We start from the raw sequence: 20,535 nt of genomic DNA on the forward strand, positions 1-20,535 counted from the left end.
ATTAGGTTATTATCGTGCTATTGAGGCTCCTAGTTGCATCAGGAACGAGCTTGTTGTTATTTATGTACCTTTTAGGGTCCTTTATGCAGTGTTGTAACTTTTATGCAAGAAAATGATAGCTTCTAGGACTTTTGGGTTCCCATCCTTGTTAAAAGAAGTATGGACTTATCTAGCTAGCTAGCTTGATGTGTTGTCTCTTTTCACAAAACAATAATAATAATGGATTGATTTATGCACCACAACAAACATATCTAGCCAACTTTACATATATTCTTACATATATATGCTATAGTTATGAAGATTAATAGATACTCTCTCTGTTTCATAATATAAGACGTTTTCATAAGCTATGTTAGCTTGTAAAAACATATTATATTATGAGACGGATGGGGGCAGAAGATGAAATCAAAACCCTAATTCTAATACATAATATTAAGAGATGTCGACAACTCTCCACTTATTCAACGGTTAGACTTTCTACGAGTCTAATCATTGTCTCTCCCACCCCTCTTCGCCCCGCCACCACCGTCGGTTGTGTTGCCGCCCCTATCATCCATCTAGCCCTTCTACGTCCTCGTCATCTTCTCCGTCGCCTAGAACCTCCCACCCTTCAACCCTAACCCTTTGCACGATGAAGATTTTCACCGTCGCCACCAGCCGCGTGGCTCCACTCTGCCTTGTTGCCTTCTCTGGGTCGAATCGCACGGTCCAGAAATCAACTGCCGTTTCGTGAAGTGGCACTGGACTGCGCTTTTTGGCAAAGCAGATAAAAAAAGAAGTCTGAGGTGCCTGACAAACATTCCGTCCGATTCCGACCACCGACCAAAACCTTCGCAAACCCCTCCGCTGCCGCCATGGCTCGATCTCACGCCGACCGCCCCTTCCGCCCGCCGGATCGGGGTCCGCTACCGCCGCACCGCTCACAGCAGCACCGCCAACCGCACCCGCAGTCCGCCGCGATCCTCCTCCTTCGCGCGGGCCCCGATTTCTCCTCCCCGCCCGCAACGGAGGTCGACGCGCTCGTCGCCGGCCTCCGCCCCGACAGCCTCTCCGTCTTCTCCTCCGGCCGCCACGCCGCTCGCCTCCTCTTCCGCTCCCTCCCTGCGGCCGCGGCCGCCGCGCGTGACCTCTGGTCGCTCCGCCTCGAGGGTCGCCACCTCCTCACCCCGTACCTCCCCGACGCCGCCCTCGCCGCGAAGGCATTCCCCCTAATCTCCTCGCTCTTCGCCTCCCACGCCTCCCGCCTCCTCGACTCCGACCTCGTTTCCCGTTTAGCCGCCCGCTCATCTCAGCTCGCAGCCTCCGTCCAGTCTGTCAAGCACCGCCTGCGCGTCCGCCGCAGTAACCTCCGTGACTTCGATCAGCTAAATCTCCAGAGGAAAACGCTGGAGGCTGACAAGGATTTGTTAGACGCTAAAATTGCCGAGTATAAAGCAGCAATGATGTCGATACGTCGTGCGATGCTAAGTGGGACGGATGAAGAGGAGGAGGGGGTTGATCTGTTTGGGATTGTGGAAGGTGATGATGTGGATTTTGCGAGGGTGCACACGATGATGCTGCGCGAGTGCAGGCGGCTCAACGAGGGACTACCAATCTATGCATACCGTAGAAAAATTCTCAATCACATATTCGCTAACCAGGCGAGTTTTACGAGTTCTTTGCAGTTATATTTGTGATGTTTGCAAATCTACAATGCAGTGTGAGCCAGACTTTTATGCTTAGTAGTTAGAACCATAGTGGAAAAGCAGTGTATGGAGTTTTGTTGTGTATATATTATAATTTTGCAATGCGCTGTTAAGTTTTAACTTTGCTTATGTAGGTTAAGTTAATCTGAGTCATCTCTTGTGATTTTAAATATCGGTAGTATTGGCAGAATATTCTTGCTCTAGCTTTTCCAATGGAACTGCACCTAATGATCTTCATTACAAGGTTATGAGGTGCATTTTTGCCGTTGAGGTACCAACATTTTGATCATGTAGTTTGGTCTAATATTCAGTAGTCAGCGTTGCACTTTACCCACAATTTCCCCCCTATGTGGTTTCACTTGTTTGTTACTTTTCTAAATCATGAATAATGACATAAAATTTGTGTTTTAAGTTATGGATCTTTGTTCTCTACAGGTTATGATCTTAATTGGAGAAACTGGTTCTGGGAAAAGCACACAATTGGTTCAGTATCTTGCTGACTCAGGTCTTGCTGCCAACGGTTCAATTGTCTGTACCCAACCTCGAAAAATTGCTGCTATAACGTTGGCACGTAGAGTAGATGAAGAAAGCAATGGCTGCTATGCAGACAATTTTGTGTCGTCATGTTCAACCTTTTCCGGTTCTCGGGGCTTCAGTTCAGAGATCATATTTGGCACAGATAGTTATCTTTTACATCACTGCATGAACGATACGGGCCTGGATGGCGTTTCATACATTATTGTTGATGAAGCTCATGAAAGAAGCTTGAACACTGATCTTCTCTTAGCTTTGATAAAGAAGGAGCTGCTTGATAGGGTGGATTTGCGACTCATTATAATGTCTGCCACTGCTGATGCTAATAGACTAGCTGAATACTTTTATGGCTGTCAAACATTCCATGTTAAAGGGCGCAATTTTCCTGTTGAAATTAAATATATCCCAGATGTATCAGTGGATGCTTCCTTCAATACTGTACCGAACTCTCTGAATGATGCTTGTGCTACTGCTTCCTATGTCAATGATGTTGTAAGGGTGGTAAGTGTGATTCACAAGAATGAAGAAGAGGGTGCCATACTTGCTTTTTTGACATCTCAACTGGAAGTTGAGTGGGCCTGTGAAAACTTCAGCGATGCAAGTGCTGTGGTACTTCCTATGCATGGAAAGCTTTCCCATGTAGAACAGAGTCGTGTTTTCAACAGCTATCCCGGTAAGAGAAAAGTTATCTTCTGCACGAATATGGCTGAAACGTCACTGACCATCAAAGAAGTGAAGTATGTTGTTGATCCTGGACTGGCCAAGGAGAGCAGATTTGTGCCTAGTAGTGGTCTCAATGTGCTGAAAGTAAATTGGATTTCCCAAAGTTCCGCTAATCAACGTGCTGGCCGGGCCGGTCGAACAGGAGCAGGGAAGTGTTACAGGCTTTACTCTGAATCTCACTTCAGAATGATGGAAGTACATCAAGAACCTGAAATCCGGAAAGTTCATCTTGGCACTGCTGTTCTGAGAATACTTGCTTTGGGTGTTAGGGATGCACAGAATTTTGAGTTTGTTGATGCCCCAAATCCAGAAGCAATCAATATGGCTTTGAAGAACCTTGAACAATTGGGTGCTGTCAAATGTAAATGTAATTTGTTTGAGCTGACTGATACTGGACGCTACCTGGTCAAATTGGGAATTGAGCCAAGGCTTGGCAAAATTATGCTTGATTGCTTTGATTCTGGTTTGAGGAAGGAAGGTGTAATTCTAGCTGCTGTTATGGCAAATTCTAGCAGCATATTTTGTAGAGTGGGCACTAATGAGGAGAAACATAAAGCTGACCTTCAGAAGGTCCGATTGTGTCACCAAGATGGAGATCTCTTCACTTTACTCGCTGTTTATAAAAAATGGGAGGATGGGAATGGAAACAGGAATATGTGGTGCTGGCAGAACAGCATCAACGCCAAGACCATGAGGAAGTGCCAGGAAACTATATCAGAGCTTGAAAATTGTCTAAAGCATGAACTCAACATTATTGTCCCAAGTTATTGGTGTTGGAATCCTGAGGTTCCTTCTATGCATGATAAGTTGCTAAAGAGAATTATTCTATCATCTCTTACAGGCAATCTTGCTATGTTTTTAGGACATGAAAAGTTTGGTTACCAGGTGATTTCGACAGATCAGGCTGTGAACCTTCATCCCTCATGCTCATTGCTCAATTATGGCAGCAAGCCAGAGTGGGTGGTGTTTACAGAAATCTTATCAATCCCAAATCAGTATTTGGTATGTGTAACTGCTGTTGATCATGATGCGTTGTATTCAGTTCATTCCATGTCCTTCATTCATCAACTGGAGAAACATAAACTGCAGATAAAAGTGATTAGTGGGCTTGGTCATAATTTATTGCGAAGATTTTGTGGCAAATATGGCCAAAATCAACACAGGATTATCTCACATCTCAAGGAAGAATGCAGGGATGACCGAATAACAGTCGAAATTAACTTCAAAAACAATGAAGTTGTGTTATTTGCTACAAGGCAGGACATAGAAAAGGTCTTTTGCATTGTTAACGGTGCTTTGGAGTGTGAAGCTAAGATGTTGAGGAATGAGTGCCTCGAGAGAAGATTATTTCCTGGGAGGCCTGGCAGTTCTCCTCTTGCATTGTTTGGCTCGGGTGCTGAAATCAAGCATTTGGAACTTGGGAAGAGGTATCTAACAGTAGAGGTTCTCCATCAAAATGCTCATGATATCAATGACAAGGAGCTTATTTTTTTGGTGGGCAGTCTGATCCCCGGTGTCGCTAATTTTCATAAATCAGCTGGGAACTTTCGGATAGCCTCAGATGAAACTAAATGGGGGAAGCTTACATTCCTCAAACCTGAAGATGCTGAAGAAGCTGTGTTAAAATTGAACGGAATAGAGTTTCATGGTTCCTCATTAAAAGTGGTTCCAGTATGTTCTTCTGATAATCGAGGATTACCATTTCCTGCGGTAAGAGCTAGACTATCATGGCCATGTAACCCAAGCAGGGGGCGTGCATTTGGGACCCGTTTGCTCAGGCCCAGGGAAGCACCCATAATTGGCCCTTCTGTTTCTGCATGTGAAGAAGCGCTGATTAGAGAAATTTCTTCGTTCATGCCAAACAAGAGTTTTCCTGGACAAAATTTCCGCGTTGAAGTCTTCCCTCCAGAGGAAAACAATTCAATGATGAGAGCAACTATAACTTTTGATGGAAGTCTTCATCGAGAGGCTGCAAGAGCGCTGGACCATCTTGAAGGAAGCTTTCTTCCTTGTTGTCAACCTTGGCAGATGATACGGTGCAAGCATGTATTTCATAGTACTCTGTCCTGCCCATTACATGTTTACAATGTTATCAGCCAGGAAGTTAATTCTCTGCTTGAGAGCTTCCGAAGCCAGAAAGGTGTGCTTGCATTCCTCATTTTCTGCCTGCTTAAATTTCTTTGCAGTTCTATTGTTTGAATCATGTGTTTTCTTTGCTTTTTTAAAAATGGAACACATAGATTCCATTAAATTTGGCACACGGCTAAATTTCTGGCCACCACACCCCAAACATCACCATGAAAATGGTCCGTCCAAATTACACGATCATCTAGACCCTGATCACACCCCAAGGCTGCAGAAAGATGTGACGTCGTTACTTTTACGATGAATAAATTCTGTACAGTACACATCAAACGAGAGCAGTAACACACTCTTTAAGGTCTTTTACAAGCGCACCGGATGTTGATAAATCATAACCAGTGTTAGACAAAGCTTGTTTAAGCTCTAGGCAGTCGGTCTCCAGGCCAACTCAGCCCATGCCTAAGGAGGTGACATGATGAACATCATGCTGCATTGCTTGAGCTTCCAAGTCCACATGTGACAGGCTTCCTTCACCGGCAGCAATTAAAGCCCCTGGATGATCCCGGACAGCAAATTCCCTATCACCAGCATGCACAGTTTGACAGATAAGCATCAAAGTTTACCTTTAACCACTCCAGAACAGGAGGTTTTCCGGAGCTCACAAATCTGGGTATATTCACTTTCACATTCTGGTGGTGTTCTAAGGATTCAGAAATGTATGTTGCAAATCTTAATTGGAAGTCAGAGACTGGTTCGACTGCGTCTTCTGTGTTACCTTATTGTGGTCAGACCACTAAATACGTGAAAGTGGCAAGCTTCATAACCGCACTGCATCTTTTCCAAAATAAATTTCACAGTTTCTTTAGCTGAGATGCACTTCAAGAGATTCAGCTTTTCTTCTTCGAGGAGCACCGCATGCCAACACATTTTCACAATTTTTTTGCAATTTAAGAGGTGGTCACCATCTTCATTTTGTCATCTCCATAAGGGATTGCGCATAATCGCCTCTCCTTCGAATATTCATTTGCGTTGCTAGTCTCCAAATAAAATGGTTAACTTTACTTGAGCACAGCAAACTCAAAATTCTCTTCCAGACATGATTATACGACTTATCTGCACTATTTGAGCTTCCACAACTGCTGACACCTTGCAAATCATGTTGCTTCATGTAAAATTCATATGCTGACTCCGCCTCCTTTAAATGCATTCCTGCTACTATGTTTCCATGGATCAATGTTAAACGTGAGAATTGACAGAAATAATTAAAAGTTCAGCCAAAAATGATCCTAGTCTTTTATTTATTTATTACCAAATCTGACCCTTCCACTTAGCGCCATTCTCCTTGGTGTTGAACTTGGCTATGTCAAGGCCATACACTTCGGTATTTGAAAAAACTTAGCACTTTCGTGGAACAAACACGTTCAACGCCATACACCCCGGGGTTGAGCTGTTTGTGCTCGACGCCAGAGTGCATGACGCTGAACTGTGTTACCTTCCTCGTTGCCATTTTTGCCTGCCTCAAGCCATCCACCACATGTGATTTTCCCGGTAGCACGAGGTGAAATAGCAGAGTAGGCATCAGTGATTGCCATCTTGGAGCAGAAGCTTGCAAATAAGTTAAACCTGTACGTGCATGAATAAAGAAAAGAGAAAAAAAAGAGTAAAGGATGAACGCTGCTACTGGGTATGGAAGAATCTTTCTAGGCCAAGCACTGCAGCTTGTTATATAACAAGCCAACACTCACTTTTTTAATTCACCCGTGGGTCAAAGAAAGGAGGCCACGGTTCAACACCATATATGTTGGTGTTGAGCTCTAACAACTCAACACCAGCTGTTGAGCCTATCATGTGTGTTTGCTCCATAAAAATGCTAAGTTTTTTCGACGCCAACATATATGGCGCGAGCAAAAGCGTCAGATTTTGTCAGAAGTTTACATTAGAGTTATTGTTGGCTAAACTTCTAAATGAGGGTCAGTTCTGTCCCTTTTCACCTCTAAAGGAGAGATGGTCATTTAATTGAGGAATTGTAAACATGACATATTAGTGATGCATTATCATTTATTATCACTGCCTTGTTTGTTTCCAGGGGCTAAAAATGGCAAGTAATTTTGATTGGGGGTAGTATGCGTACATACAATATTTTTGGTGTTCCTGTTGGTATGCAACTTTTTTTTTTGGTTGTTGTTAAATTCAGGAGTATGTGTTATTTCTGCTCAGATGTGATTTATTTTCAAGAATCACCGCAAGAGTTTGTTGGTAGATACACTAGTTTACACATGTATGTTTGTGATCACTTGCAAGACTGCAACCAAGGTATACATCCAAGAATCTGTAACATTAGTAAATAGGGATATCCCCTTCCTCTCCTTGATAAGCCTAAATCACAAGTGTTATGCTGCTAATCTTATGTAGTTTCATTTCCGCATTTATATTGTTTGTGTGGTTGTTTGAGACTGCAAAAAGCTTAAGCTTATATCTACTGGTGAGTTTGAAGATGTAATCAGTTTTCTATTTCATACAGGTGTGTCTTACAATTTCGAAAAGACTGATAATGGTATTTTCCGGTTAAAGCTCACTGCAAATGCCACAAAAACAATAGCAGATTTGAGAAGGCCTCTTGAGATTTTGATGAAAGGCAACACTATAAACCACCCTGACCTGACAATAAGTGCAGTTCAGCTACTTATGTCCCATGATGGTGTAGTACATTTGAAATCTATTGAACAAGAAACTGGTACTTACATTCTTTACGACAGACAAAGTCTGAATATTAAAGTCTTTGGGCACCAAGATCAGATGGCTACAGCAGAGACAAAATTGGTGCACGCACTTACAGAGCTCCTTGAGAAGAAGCCCCTGGAAATTAGTCTTCGTGGCCATAACCTCCCTCCAGACTTGATGAAGAAAACAGTAGAGAACTTTGGAGTTGATCTGGAAGGACTTAAGAAAGAAATGCCTGCAGTAAATGTTGAGTTACATAAACAGCGACATCTACTTAAAGTTTGGGGCAGTAAAGAGGATAAGCGAAGGGTTGAAGGGATGATCTCTGAGCTGATAACCTCTGTTAAACAGAATGCCCTGGTTCAACTTCCGTCAGGGAGTGTTGGAGGAAGTAAGGATAAGCAAAGGGTGGATGACAATGAGCTGGCGCAGGATGCGTGCCCTATTTGCTTGTGTGAGACTGAAGACCCTTTTGAGCTTGAATCATGTGGGCACATGTTTTGTTGGGCTTGCTTAGTGGATCAGTGTGAATCTGCCATGAAATCTCATGATGGGTTCCCTGTTTGCTGCCTGAAAACTGGGTGCAAGAAGCCCTTCCTCATAGTTGATTTGAAGCACCTGGTGTCTAATGAGAAGCTGGAGGACCTATTCAGAGCTTCCTTGAGGACATTTGTTGAATCTAGAGCAGGAATGTATCGCTTCTGCCCGACACCCGATTGCCAATCCATCTACCAAGTGGCAGCTCCAGATGCAGAGACCAAGCCTTTTGTCTGCGGGGCTTGCTATGTCGAGATCTGCACCAAGTGCCATCTCGAGTATCATCCTTTCATGTCCTGCGAGGCTTACAAGCAATACAAGGAAGACCCAGACGCGACGCTGCTTGAATGGCGCAGAGGGAAGGAGAATGTGAAGAACTGCCCTTCGTGTGGATACACGATCGAGAAATCTGAGGGTTGCAACCATGTCGAGTGCAGGTGCGGCAGCCACATTTGCTGGGCATGCTTGGCGAACTTCAGGAGCAGCGAGGAGTGTTATGGCCATCTCAGGTCTGCGCACCAATCCTTTGTGGACATTGTGTAGAACCTGGATGTAGATTTTTGCACATGCTGGCTGAATGACTATATTTGTGTATACAATGTAGAAAGGTGATGATGTTGGTCTGTCTGTATATTAACCTTGTTATAATTGCATGATGATAACTAGTGCACATCTGTGTTGAGAATATTTTAACCATTTCATCCATGTTTACTTAAAGCGTTTGGGGACTTCTGTTTACGGATGACTGAGAGCATTGCTCACATCTTCGTGGGTGATTCTTTGTTCCCCTAAAATCACTTTATTGGTTCCATGGTTCCGTTTTTGAGTTCATGCTTGTTCAGTTCTTTGCTTGGCTGGTTTGACGAAGTGTGTGCATGAGAGAGATGGGGGTTTGGATAAGGGCACAGTTCCTTCTCCAAACCAATGAAGCCTGTCAGACCCAGGTGGTCTGAAGAACAGGATTCAAAAAAGGGGAGCTGAACTAGTCGGTTTTACTCGAATTCAGAGGAATGATTATGCGAGTTCTATCTCGTTACAGAGGTTCTAGCCGACCCAGGTGGTCTGAAGAACAAGATTCAGAAAAGGGGAGTTGAACTAGTCGGTTTTACTCGAATTCAGAGGAATGATTATGCGAGTTCTAGCTCGTTACAGAGGTTCTAGCCGGCCAGGAACACTGGCGGCGGCAAGGGGGAAACCCTAACAACAACAAGATACCTACTCCCGATCCCATCTCCTAGCTTTATAGCCTTACAAAGTAGAGTAAAGATGAAGAGAAAAGCAAAACAAAAAGAGAGAGAGTCGCTGTGGTCTTTGCCGGAAAGTGAACAGCGACAGCCTGGACAATCACAACCACACGATGAAGATCAGACGCTCGTAGGGTCATCATAACCGGTGAAGCGGTACGATGATGCCCTGGCCGTGCGATCGATGATGGGTGGCTCCTGACGCTTCCCGCCTGTTAGCCAGAAGTTTGAATTAACTGAATCCCGATTGTAGCGTTCTGAACTTCAGACAGAGTGACCTGGGTCCTGACAACTCCCCCTGTTGCAGATCAGACCTGTCCTCAGGTTTGGAAATTGGGAAACACTTTTTGTATGAATGTGGCATCCTCCCAAGTGGCCTCGTCCAGAGGTAGATTACTCCATTTGATCAGCCATCGAACAACCGGAATGCTGATGTTGCCTTGTACACGCGGAACAAGTTTTCGTTTCAATAGCTCTAGTAAGATTGTTCCATCCGGCTTCACTAGGGGAAGCTTGGGGTTTGGAATTGCCATGGGACCAATATGCTTCTTGAGCTGGCTCATATGAAAGGTATCGTGTAGCTTGCAATCATCTGGGAGGAGGAGCTTGTAAGCCACATTACCAACTTTTTGGATAACTCTGAATGGGCCATAAAATTTGGAGTGCAGCTTGAGACATTTGTGGATGCTGAGAGTGGTATGCCTGTAAGGTTGCAGTTTCAAGTAGACCATGTCGCCAACTTCCAGGGTCCTCTCAGATCTCTTCTTGTCAGCATAATGTTTCATTCTGGTTTGAGCTCTCAAGAGGTTTTCTTTAATATGTGCTGTTGTTTGTTCAGCAGTGAGTACATTAGGGAAATGCTCCATTTCTTCCATAGGATAAAGAGCAGTTTCAGCTAACATATGAGGTGGTCTGCCATAAAGAGCCTGGAAGAGGGTTATCTTGAGAGCTGTGCGGTAGCTAGTGTTGTACCACCACTCAGCTAGGGACAACCAATTGAGCCACTTTTGTGGTTGGATGAAAGCCATGCATCTCAGATAATTTTCCACATTGATTAACTCTTTCTGTCTGACCATCTGACTGGGGGTGATAAGAAGTGCTCAAGTGTAACTTGATGCCCAACTTCTTAAATAGGTCCTGCCAGAGCTTGCTAGTGAAGATTTTGTCTCCGTCTGTAACAATCATAGCTGGTAGCCCATGGAGTTTGAAGATGTTATCAGTGAAAGCCTTGGCTACAGTATTAGCTGTAATGGGGTGCTTCAATGGGATAAAGTGGTTGTATTTGGTGAACCTGTCCACAACAACCAGAATCATGTTCTTGTTGTGAGAAGTAGGAAGACCCTCCACAAAATCCATGCTGATGTGGCACCAAGAAAAATCTGGGACTGGCAGAGGTTGGAGCAGCCCAGGGTACTTGCAGTGTTCAGCTTTGTTGATTTGGCAAGTAGGGCATTGCTTGATATAATCAACAATAAATTGTTTCATGCCAGGCCAGTGGAAGAGAAGTTTAACTCTTTGATATGTAGCTCTATGTCCTGAATGGCCACCTAATTCAAAGCTATGTAAAACAGCTAGCAGTTTAGTTCTGATGCTGTTATCAGCTCCTATCCCAATTCTGTTTTTGTATCTGAGCGCACCTTGTTGAACAGTGTAGTTGTTCACAGAGTCAGGATTGACAGCCAATTGAGCTAGTAGGTCCTTGCATCTCTGATCATTTTTGTAGCTATCAACTACTTCAGTTACCCAGGCAGGTTTGATAGTAGAAGCTATTAGAGCATGAATTTTGTGTTGCACCCTGGAAAGTGCATCAGCCACTTTGTTTTTCTTTCCCTGTTTGTACTCCACAGTGTAATTATAACCAAGGAGTTTGACCAAAAGCTTGTGCTGAATTCCTTCAGTGAGTTTTTGTTCTTGTATATATTTCAGACTCTGCTGATCAGTTCTGATGATGAGAGAGGATGCAGCAAAATAATGTTTCCAGTGCTTGAGAGCTTCAATGATCGCTAATGCTTCCTTGTCATAAGTGGAGTAAGCAGCTGCTCTAGGACCAATTGCTTTGCTGAAAAATGAAATAGGTCTCCCTTCTTGCATTAGGACTGCACCCAACCCATAGGCACACGCATCAGTTTCCAAGATGAAGGGTTTTGAGAAGTCTGGTAAGGCCAACACTCGGGCTTGTGTCATTTTGTTCTTCAGGGTACTGAAAGCCTGAACTTGTTCTTGCCCCCAAGTGAAATCGTCCTTCTTCAGGGAGTTATACAGTGGCCTGCAAATGAGTCCATAATTTTCCACAAATCTTCTATAGTAACCAGTCAGACCCAAAAAGCTCCTTAGCTGTGTGACATTTTTAGGTTCTGGCCATTGTGTTATTGCCTGAATTTTGACTGGGTCTGTTGCAACTCCATCAGCCCTAATAACATGTCCCAAGTACTCCACTTTAGGATGAGCAAAGACACACTTGCTGGCTTTAAGGTACAACTGGTGTTCCTTAAGTGTTTCAAACACTTGTTGCAAATGAATTATGTGCTCTTTCATATTTTTACCGAACACCAAAATATCATCGAAGAATACTAGTACAAATTTTCTGAGATACTTGGCTAAGATAGTATTCATGAGCATTTGGAAAGTTGCAGGGGCGTTGGTGTAACACCCCGCATGTAACTTTCCATATTTGTAACTCCAACTCTTGCCATTTTCGGCTATGTGTTATGATTTTCCCTCCGTGGTCGGGTTTTGTTTTCGTTTTGCATTTTGTTCATGTCATGCATTTCATATCATGTCATCATGTGCATTGCATTTGCATACGTGTTCGTCTCATGCATCCGAGCATTTTCCCCGTTGTCCGTTTTGCAATCCGGCGCTCCCATCTCCTCCGGTGCACCCCTCTTGTTTTCTTTCGTGAGCGGGTGTCAAACATTCTCGGAATGGGCCGAGGCTTTTCAAGTGGCCTTAGTATACCACCGGTAGGCCACCGGTCAAGTTTCGTTCCATTTGGAGGTCGTTTGGTACTCCAACGGTTAACCAGGTAACCGCAGATGCCTTCTGTGTGTTGCAGCAAAAACCCTTCTCAAAACCAGCCCAAAACCCACCAAACTCTCTTCCATGCTCTAGGTAGTTCGATCACGATCGTGTGGGCGAAAACCGCACCTCATTTGGAGCCTCCTAGCTCCCTCTACCTATATATTTGCCTCCCCTCCCGAAATAGATCGCAGACGAAACCCTAAAAAAACCCCTCGCGCCGCGCCGGACGTGTTCGTACGCCGGCCGGACACTTCGCGCCGCCGCTCTCGGCCACTCACAGGCCGCCACGTCAGCAGCCGCTGCCGCCGCCGCTGAAGCCCGCCGAGCCCAGCGCGGGCCCGTTCGCCGCCTCCGCCGGCTCCCGCGCCAGCACCGCCGCCGCCCGGCCTCCGGCCGTCGCCGCCGCGCCGCCTGGCCTCCGTCGCGCCGCCCCCGCCGCCGGTGCCGTCCGCCGCCATCGCCGGTGTGCGCCGTGCCGCCGGCGCCTCCTCCTCCACCGCCGCGCCGCCGCTTCCCCGCACCGTCGCCTCCTCTTCCCCCCCCCAACACCGGCCGCCGCGGCCTCCCTCTCCTCTCCTCCCGCCGGCGAGCTCCATCGAGGCGAGCTCCCTCTATCGGATCTGGTGAGAACGAACGTTGACTTTCCCCTCGACCCCCCCGAAATTTCTCCAAGTCTTTGATTTTTTTTACGATAAGTGCCCATGTTCATCATTGCATAACTCTCTGCATATAGCTCCGTTTCGTGCACGTAATATGTCAAATTGTTCGTCTCTTGATGCTCTACATTTTGTTCAATTTCACCATGTTAATTAGAGGCCATATTGATGCCCAAATCTCTGTTGCAAGAGTGCTAGTTGCTGTTATCTTCTGGTTCTTAGCAGAACTTGGAGATTTGTTATTTTTGTATCATTTTATCTGTGCATCTTATGGGCATGAGCTCTACATGTGTTTTGTTGTATGCCATGCCATCTTTCCAAGGGTGTATGCCATGTATTTTTTTGATCTCTGTGGTGACTAGCACAAGCATGCAAACTAGGCCCCGTAATGTTTCTGATTTCAGGGACTTAGTGATTTCTCTAAGTCCTTGTCTGCTGTTATTTTGTTGCCATGTAAACTTGATGCTACAGAGAGATCCATGCATATTTTGGAGATGTTCAGTAAGGATGTTTTGTAGATATTGTTGTAATTGATCCATTCCTGCCCTTGTTTGCAATTATGGAATGCCATAGCATGACTCAATCTTGCTCTACTTTTGCTATAAAATATTTCTGGCAGATTCTTAACATGATATGCAATTTTGCCAAGCTTATTGTAGTTGATCCATACATGCTATGCTCTTGTTCTTTTCATGAATAGCTTCATAAACATGCCATCTTGCTGTAGTTATGCTTGTTTTGTCTTGCATTGCCTTGTGATGAGTGCATCAAGCTCACAAACATGCCTTCATATTATTGTTTCTGCCATGCTCTGTTTTCTGCCAAGTCTGAAACCTGATAACGAAACTTGCTATGTTTACATGCTTGCCATAATATCTTCTGATACTTTTTGGCTTATAGTCAGTAAGGGACTTTTGTCATATGCATTTAGTAGAACACTGCCATGCCTTGTTTTGCTATGTTAACTTCCTATAGCATGTTGTTTTCGTGCTCTGAACATTGCTACCTGATGCTGTTTTCTGCCATGTCCAGTAATTTCACCAAGTCTGTGAACCTGATATCTTTTGCACTTTTGCCATGCTTGTTTGAGCTTGTTATGTTGTGAACTAGCCGTAGCTCAGTGTTCATCTTTTGTCAAGAATCTCCTGTAGATTACTGCCATATGCTTTGTTGCTATGTTGGAGTGCTGTAGCATTGTTACTTGTTGCATTTTAAGTGCTATCATGCTGTTAATCGCATATTCGTGTCATTCTTGTTTTGCTTGCCATTTGCAAACCGTGCATCCGTTTCCGGTGATCTTTATATCGATTTCGACCGAAACCATCTCATCTTTCCAGTGGCATGCTTGGTTTGCCAAGTTACTACCTTGTTCATCATTTTCCTTCCGGAGCACGCATATGCATCGCATATCATATCTCGCATATCATACATGTTTTGCATCATGTTGCTCGTGCATTTCTCGTGATTGATTGTGGTTCCGTTGCTTGTGTTCTTGTCTTGGGTAGAGCCGGGAGACGAGTTCGTGAACGAGGAACCTGTTGAGTACGCTTACGAGGATCAAGCTTTCGACAACTCTGAGAACCTTGCAGGCAAGATGACCACCCCTCGAAATCACTTCTATCTTTGCTTTGCTAGTTGTTCGCTCTATTGCCATGCTCCGCTACCTATCACTTGCTATATCATGCCTCCCATATTGCCATGTTAGCCTCTAACCATCCTTTCCTAGCAAACCATTGTTTGGCTATGTTACCGCTTTTGCTCAGCCCTTCTTATAGCGTTGCTAGTTGCAGGTGAAGTTGAAGTTGTTCCTTTTTGGAACATGGATATGTTAGGATATCACAATATCTCTTATTTAATTAATGCATCTATATATATTTGGTAAAGGGTGGAAGGCTCGGCCTTATGCCTGGTGTTTTGTTCCACTCTTGCCGCCCTAGTTTCTGTATACCGGGATTATGTTCCTTGAGTTTGCGTTCCTTACGCGGTTGGGTGATTTATGGGACCCCCTTGACAGTTCACCTTGAATAAAACTCCTCCAGCAAGGCCCAACCTTGGTTTTACCATTTGCCACCTAAGCCTTTTTCCCCCGGGTTTTCGCGAGCCCGAGGGTCATCTTTATTTTAAACCCCCGGACCAGTGCTCCTTCGAGTGCTGGCCCAAACCGAGCGATGTCCGGCGCCCCCTGGGCAACCAGGGTCTATGCCAACCCGACGTATGGCTCATCCGTTGTGCCCTGAGAACGAGATATGTGCAGCTCCTATCGGGATTTGTCGGCACATTCGGGGACTTTGCTGGTCTTGTTTTACCATTGTCGAAATGTCTTGTAAACCGGGATTCCGAGACTGATCGGGTCTTTCCGGGAGAAGGTTTATCCTTCGTTGACCGTGAGAGCTTATGATGGGCTAAGTTGGGGCACCCCTGCAGGGTATTATCTTTCGAAAGCCGTGCCCGCGGTTATGAGGCAGATGGGAATTTGTTAATGTTCGGTTGTAGAGAACTTGTCACTTGACCCAATTAAAATACATCAACCGTGTGTGTAGCCGTGATGGTCTCTTCTCGGCGGAATCCGGGAAGTGAACACGGTCTGAGTTATGTATGACGTAAGTAGGAGTTCAGGATCACTTCTTGGTCATTGCTAGATGACGACCGTTCCGTTGCTTCTCTTCTCGCTCTCATTTGCGTATGTTAGCCACCATATATGCTTATTGCCGCTGCAGCTCCACCTCACTACACCATCCTTTCCTATGAGCTTAAATAGTCTTGATCTCGCGGGTGTGAGATTGCTGAGTCCTCGTGACTCACGGATTCTACCAAAACAGTTGCAGGTGTCGACGATGCCAGTGCAGATGATGGGGTCGATCTCAAGTGGGAGTTCGACGAGGAACGTGGTCGTTACTATGTGTCTTTTCCTGATGATCAGTAGTGGAGCCCAGTTGGGACGATCGGGGATCTAGCATTTGGGGTTGTCTTATTTTCATCTGGATTTTGACCGTAGTCGGTCTATATGTGTGTATTTTGGATGATGTATGAAATATATTTATGTATTGTGTGAAGTGGCGATTGTAAGCCAACTCTTCTTGCGACAAAACCACTATGCGGTTATGCCTCTAAGTCGTGCCTCGACACGTGGGAGATATAGCCGCATCGTGGGCGTTACAAGTTGGTAATCAGAGCCATCCCCGACTTAGGAGCCCCCTGCTTGATCGAATCGCTGGCGTTGTTGAGTCTAGAACAAAAATGTTTTGAGTCTTAGGATTATATATATCGGAGAGTAGGATTCTTTTTACTCCTGAGTCCCTTCGTCGCTCTGGTGAGGTCTCCTGACGTAGAAGTTTTGACTATTCTCTCCTCAAATTTCACTAAAAAAAATTTAGGATCACGCGGGTATCTTGGAATCGTTCCGATGGTTTTGTGACGAGAACATTGTTCTTGGTGCCTCCTGACATTTAGGGGTTGTGGCAGTGTCCCGGGGAGTTGAGCTCCGAGGTGTTGTCGTCACAATTTTATCGTTGCAGTTCTGAAATACCTGAGTTTCGCCGACATCGAAATCTCTTTTATGCAGTTGTTGGTGAGATCACCTCGACGCCACCCAGTACTGGGGCGGGAGTTCGGGAGTATTGCCATAACTTGTATAACGGATGTTTTTCGAAGGTTGAGGTACACGATTTCCGAAGGTTTCTTGGTTATGTGTTGACGGATGGATACAGCTGGATCTAGGGATTGTTAGTTTGGGTGATATATTTTGTGTCCCCTGTATCCCCAACACCAGATTGCATAACCAGAAAGTTTCGGGAGTTTATAAGTGGGAATTCAAGTAGCCTTAGGATATCTTTCCGACATACGCATGATATGAGATTGGGGTTCGACGTCTAGTGGTCCGCCTGTACACGGTTGGTTTTACAGTGGTCTCGTAGTGTCTTAAAGAGTCCTTGGCTATGCCGACTTGGGGACGCTTCATATGTCATGTGCACAACCTTGTACATGATGGTGCTGTACGATTGAGCCCGTGTGGGCCCCACCACGAAAACTTCGGACGAAATCTCTATCATATGTTTGTTCCGGCTTATTTTGCAAGCCAATACTTTGTTTTGTTTTGTATTATGATATTCGAGTTGCTTCGAAGTCAATTGTTGAATCCATATCTTTTTCAAGTGGCTTCTCAACTTTATGGAAGTGTGATGATTTACTATGGAATTCATTCGTTCATCCTCGTTCGAATGTTTATTGTAAAGACTATATGTTGCAATTTCTATCCGTTGATTCTACTTATCTATTTGTCTATCAAGATGCTAACGGATGTCACCCTCTTCAGGATGGCTCCGCCAACGCGTCAGAATCCGGATTGCAATGAAGGGAGTCAAGCGAACCCTCCGCCACCACCTCCACCTCCGGAGGCATGGCAAGCTATCATGGCAGCCACCAACGCCAATGCTCAGATGATTCTGCAACTCTTGCAAGAACGCACCCAAGGGCAAGGCAATCAAGGCAATCAAGGTCAAGGCAACAATCAGCCTCACTTTTCTACTCTCAACCAGTTTCTCGCAAATCAGCCCAAGTCTTTCAGCTACTGTGCCGAGGCCACGGATGCCGATGATTGGCTCGTGGACATCAACAAGCATTTTGAATGTAGCAATGTCAGGCCTGAGGACTATGTCAAGTTCGCTTCTTTTCAGCTCAAGGACCAAGCTGCTGATTGGTATCAACAATACAAAGATTCCAGAGAAGGTCGTGTGATCACTTGGACAGACTTCTATCGGGATTTCAAAGCGCACCACATTCCACAAAGTGTTGTTGAGAGCAAGCGTGAGGAGTTCCGCAATCTCAAGCAAGGCAACATGTCTGTGTATCAATACAACATCCAGTTTCAGAAACTTGCTCGCTTCGCTAAACAAGACGTTCCTGATGAAAAGAGCATGATCTATCACTTCAGAGGTGGCCTTAGAGACGATCTGCAGTTAGCTCTCGTTCTTGTTGAGCCTACTCAGTTTGATCAATTCTATAACATGGCACTGAAGCAAGAGGCTGCTTAGCTCAAGTGTGAGGCTTCTAAGAAAAGAGTCAGAGACGCAGTTCAGTCTTCTTCTTCCTCACTTGTGACTGCTAAGCAACAGAAGTTCTGGTTGCCTCCTCCTCCTCCGTTTCGTCAGCCTTACCAGCATAAGAACAAAGGTGGCCATGGTTCTTCCAACTCTTCCAACTCTGGCTATCAGAACAAGTCTCAGAATCAAGCTCCAAAGTCCAATGCTCCTTATCACCGTCCACTCTCAAAGGTGACTTGCAACAAGTGTCAGCAGAAAGGTCACTATGCTAACAAATGCTTCAACCAAAGGCGTCTGCCTCCTCCTCCTCTTGTCAGATCTTCCAGCAATGCAGTGGTCAAGCATAATCCAAAGTTTGCAAAGGTGAACATGATGAATGCAGCTCAAGCGGAGGAATCGACTGATGTGATAATGGGTAATCTTCCTGTTAATGATATTCCTGCAAAAGTTCTTTTTGATACTGGTGCATCTCTTTCTTTCATTTCAAGACCTTTTGTTGCCAAGCATGAGTTTGTGACGGAAAAGATTCCTATCCCGTTGAAGGTTGTGTCTCCGGGCAAGCAAATGACATCTAATAATTGTGTCCCGGATGTTTCCATCAAGATGGGGAACTATAAATTTCAGTCTTGTCCAGTTGTTCTTGGTGACTCGGATATTGATCTAATTCTCGGGATGGACTGGCTTTCTAAGCACAAAGCTCAACTTGATTGTGCTGCCAGGGAAATTCTATTGACACACTCTTCTGAGGATGTTATCATTTATGCCGCTCGTGATGAAACCATTCGGTTTTTTCTCTCAATGAGAAGGGAGAATTGAATGCCATCTCTCAAATTCCAGTCGTTTGTGAGTATCAAGATGTCTTTCCAGAAGAGCTTCCGGGTATGCCTCCTCATCGGCCAGTTGAGTTCGTTATCGAACTAGAGCCTGGCACTGAACCCGTTTGCAAGCGTCCATACAAGCTTGGACCCAACGAGCTGAAGGAATTGAAGAAACAGCTCGATGAACAAGAGCGTCTGGGTTTGATCAGACCGAGTTCTTCTCCATGGGGTTGTGGTGTTCTTTTTGTCAAGAAGAAGGATGGCACAGACCGACTTTGTGTCGACTACCGTCCATTGAACAAGAAAACAATCAAGAACAAGTACCCACTTCCCAACATCAATGAGCTATTCGAGCAACTCAAAGGTGCTAAAGTGTTCTCCAAGCTTGACCTTCGTATGGTGTCGTGGAATTGTCACGGCAGATGTCCTTAGCGTGAGGACTTCGTCGTGAGGCCAATGCATCTATGCGGTAGCTTGAGAGGGGTTGGGCGGAATCGAGAGACGCAACACAAGACAAGGATTTAGACAGCTTCGGGCCCCGGGAAACATCATCCGGTAATAGCCCTACATGCTGTTTGTGGCTAGGTCTCATTATGCTCATGAGAGAGTCGCCGGTAAGCCGGCTCTTTGTGTCTAGCCCTAGAGATTGTTTCTTGTTGCTTGTCCCTCTTTGGGGAGCCCTGCCCCCTCCTTATATAAGTTGGAGGGGCGGTTTACATATGGAGTCCTAGTAGGACTAGGGCTAGTCTATCTTTTCTTACAAGTTGAATACAAGTCCGGGTCTTGCTTCCGCGTAAAGGAAATATTCGTCATCCCTTTCCTTTTAAGCCGGCCTACCATAACGTAAGCCGGCCTTCTGGGCCTTGAGCCTCTTGGGCCCCCGGGTCTTGTCGCTCCTCTGATCCGCTTGCCAGGTCACCCATAAATCGCCAGACTCGGGCGGGTCACTTAGTGAGTCGTCCAGTCAGGGCGGGTCATTAGTATGTCGCCAAGTCCGGCCGGGTTATACATCCGGCCGGGTCATACCGCGGGGTATATCCCCGACATTAGCCCCCAAGTTTAATTTGGATTTATCCATGTTAAACTGATCTGCAACATAAACACAAGAACAAATTGACAGGTTGTGCTCCGGGTTAAATATTCTTGTAAGCCGGCACTTGATCATCCTTAAGTCCTGGTCATCTCCTCCTTGATACATGCCCATGAACTTATAGCAAATCTCCTTTAGTAGATATGTTCCAACTTTTGTGAATGCAAAAAATCCAGACACTTCTTTTGAGAGATCCGGGTCAATAGGCCAGCTTCAGAGTCAATTTGCTGGCATTGGTCTCTTGTAGAGAAATATTGTAAGAAATAATCCACTTGAATCGGCTTCCAAAGCGCTGGCTTAAAACATATTGGTCTTGAAATACTCATCTGACTTTCAGCTGGGTTGAAGAAGTAAGACTTGTCGGTTTATCAAAATTGCCGGCTTG

At 45.2% G+C, this 20,535-nt stretch overlaps 1 protein-coding gene across 1 annotated transcript; it reads left to right on the forward strand.

Moving 5' to 3' along the window:
- The first annotated feature begins 683 nt into the window (after positions 1–683).
- LOC123119643 (ATP-dependent RNA helicase DEAH11, chloroplastic) lies at positions 684–9,019 on the forward strand. The gene is made up of 3 exons (XM_044539505.1): positions 684–1,640; positions 2,121–5,082; positions 7,546–9,019. The coding sequence occupies exons 1-3, from the start codon at positions 855–857 to the stop codon at positions 8,823–8,825; spliced, it is 5,028 nt and encodes a 1,675-aa protein (XP_044395440.1). The 5' UTR covers positions 684–854; the 3' UTR covers positions 8,826–9,019.
- The last annotated feature ends 11,516 nt before the right edge of the window (positions 9,020–20,535 follow it).

The sequence above is a fragment of the Triticum aestivum genome, chromosome 5D (genome assembly GCF_018294505.1).
Source record: "Triticum aestivum cultivar Chinese Spring chromosome 5D, IWGSC CS RefSeq v2.1, whole genome shotgun sequence".
Classification (NCBI taxonomy): Eukaryota; Viridiplantae; Streptophyta; class Magnoliopsida; order Poales; family Poaceae; genus Triticum; species Triticum aestivum.

What these genes read in the sequence shown, in the direction of transcription:
- LOC123119643 (XM_044539505.1), top strand. Translation starts at nt 855, where the DNA reads ATGGCTCGATCTCACGCCGACCGCCCCTTCCGCCCGCCGGATCGGGGT. An exon ending in ATCACATATTCGCTAACCAG is followed by an intron (nt 1,641 to 2,120) that starts GCGAGTTTTACG and finishes TGTTCTCTACAG; the next exon opens with GTTATGATCTTAATTGGAGA. An exon ending in GAGCTTCCGAAGCCAGAAAG is followed by an intron (nt 5,083 to 7,545) that starts GTGTGCTTGCAT and finishes TATTTCATACAG; the next exon opens with GTGTGTCTTACAATTTCGAA.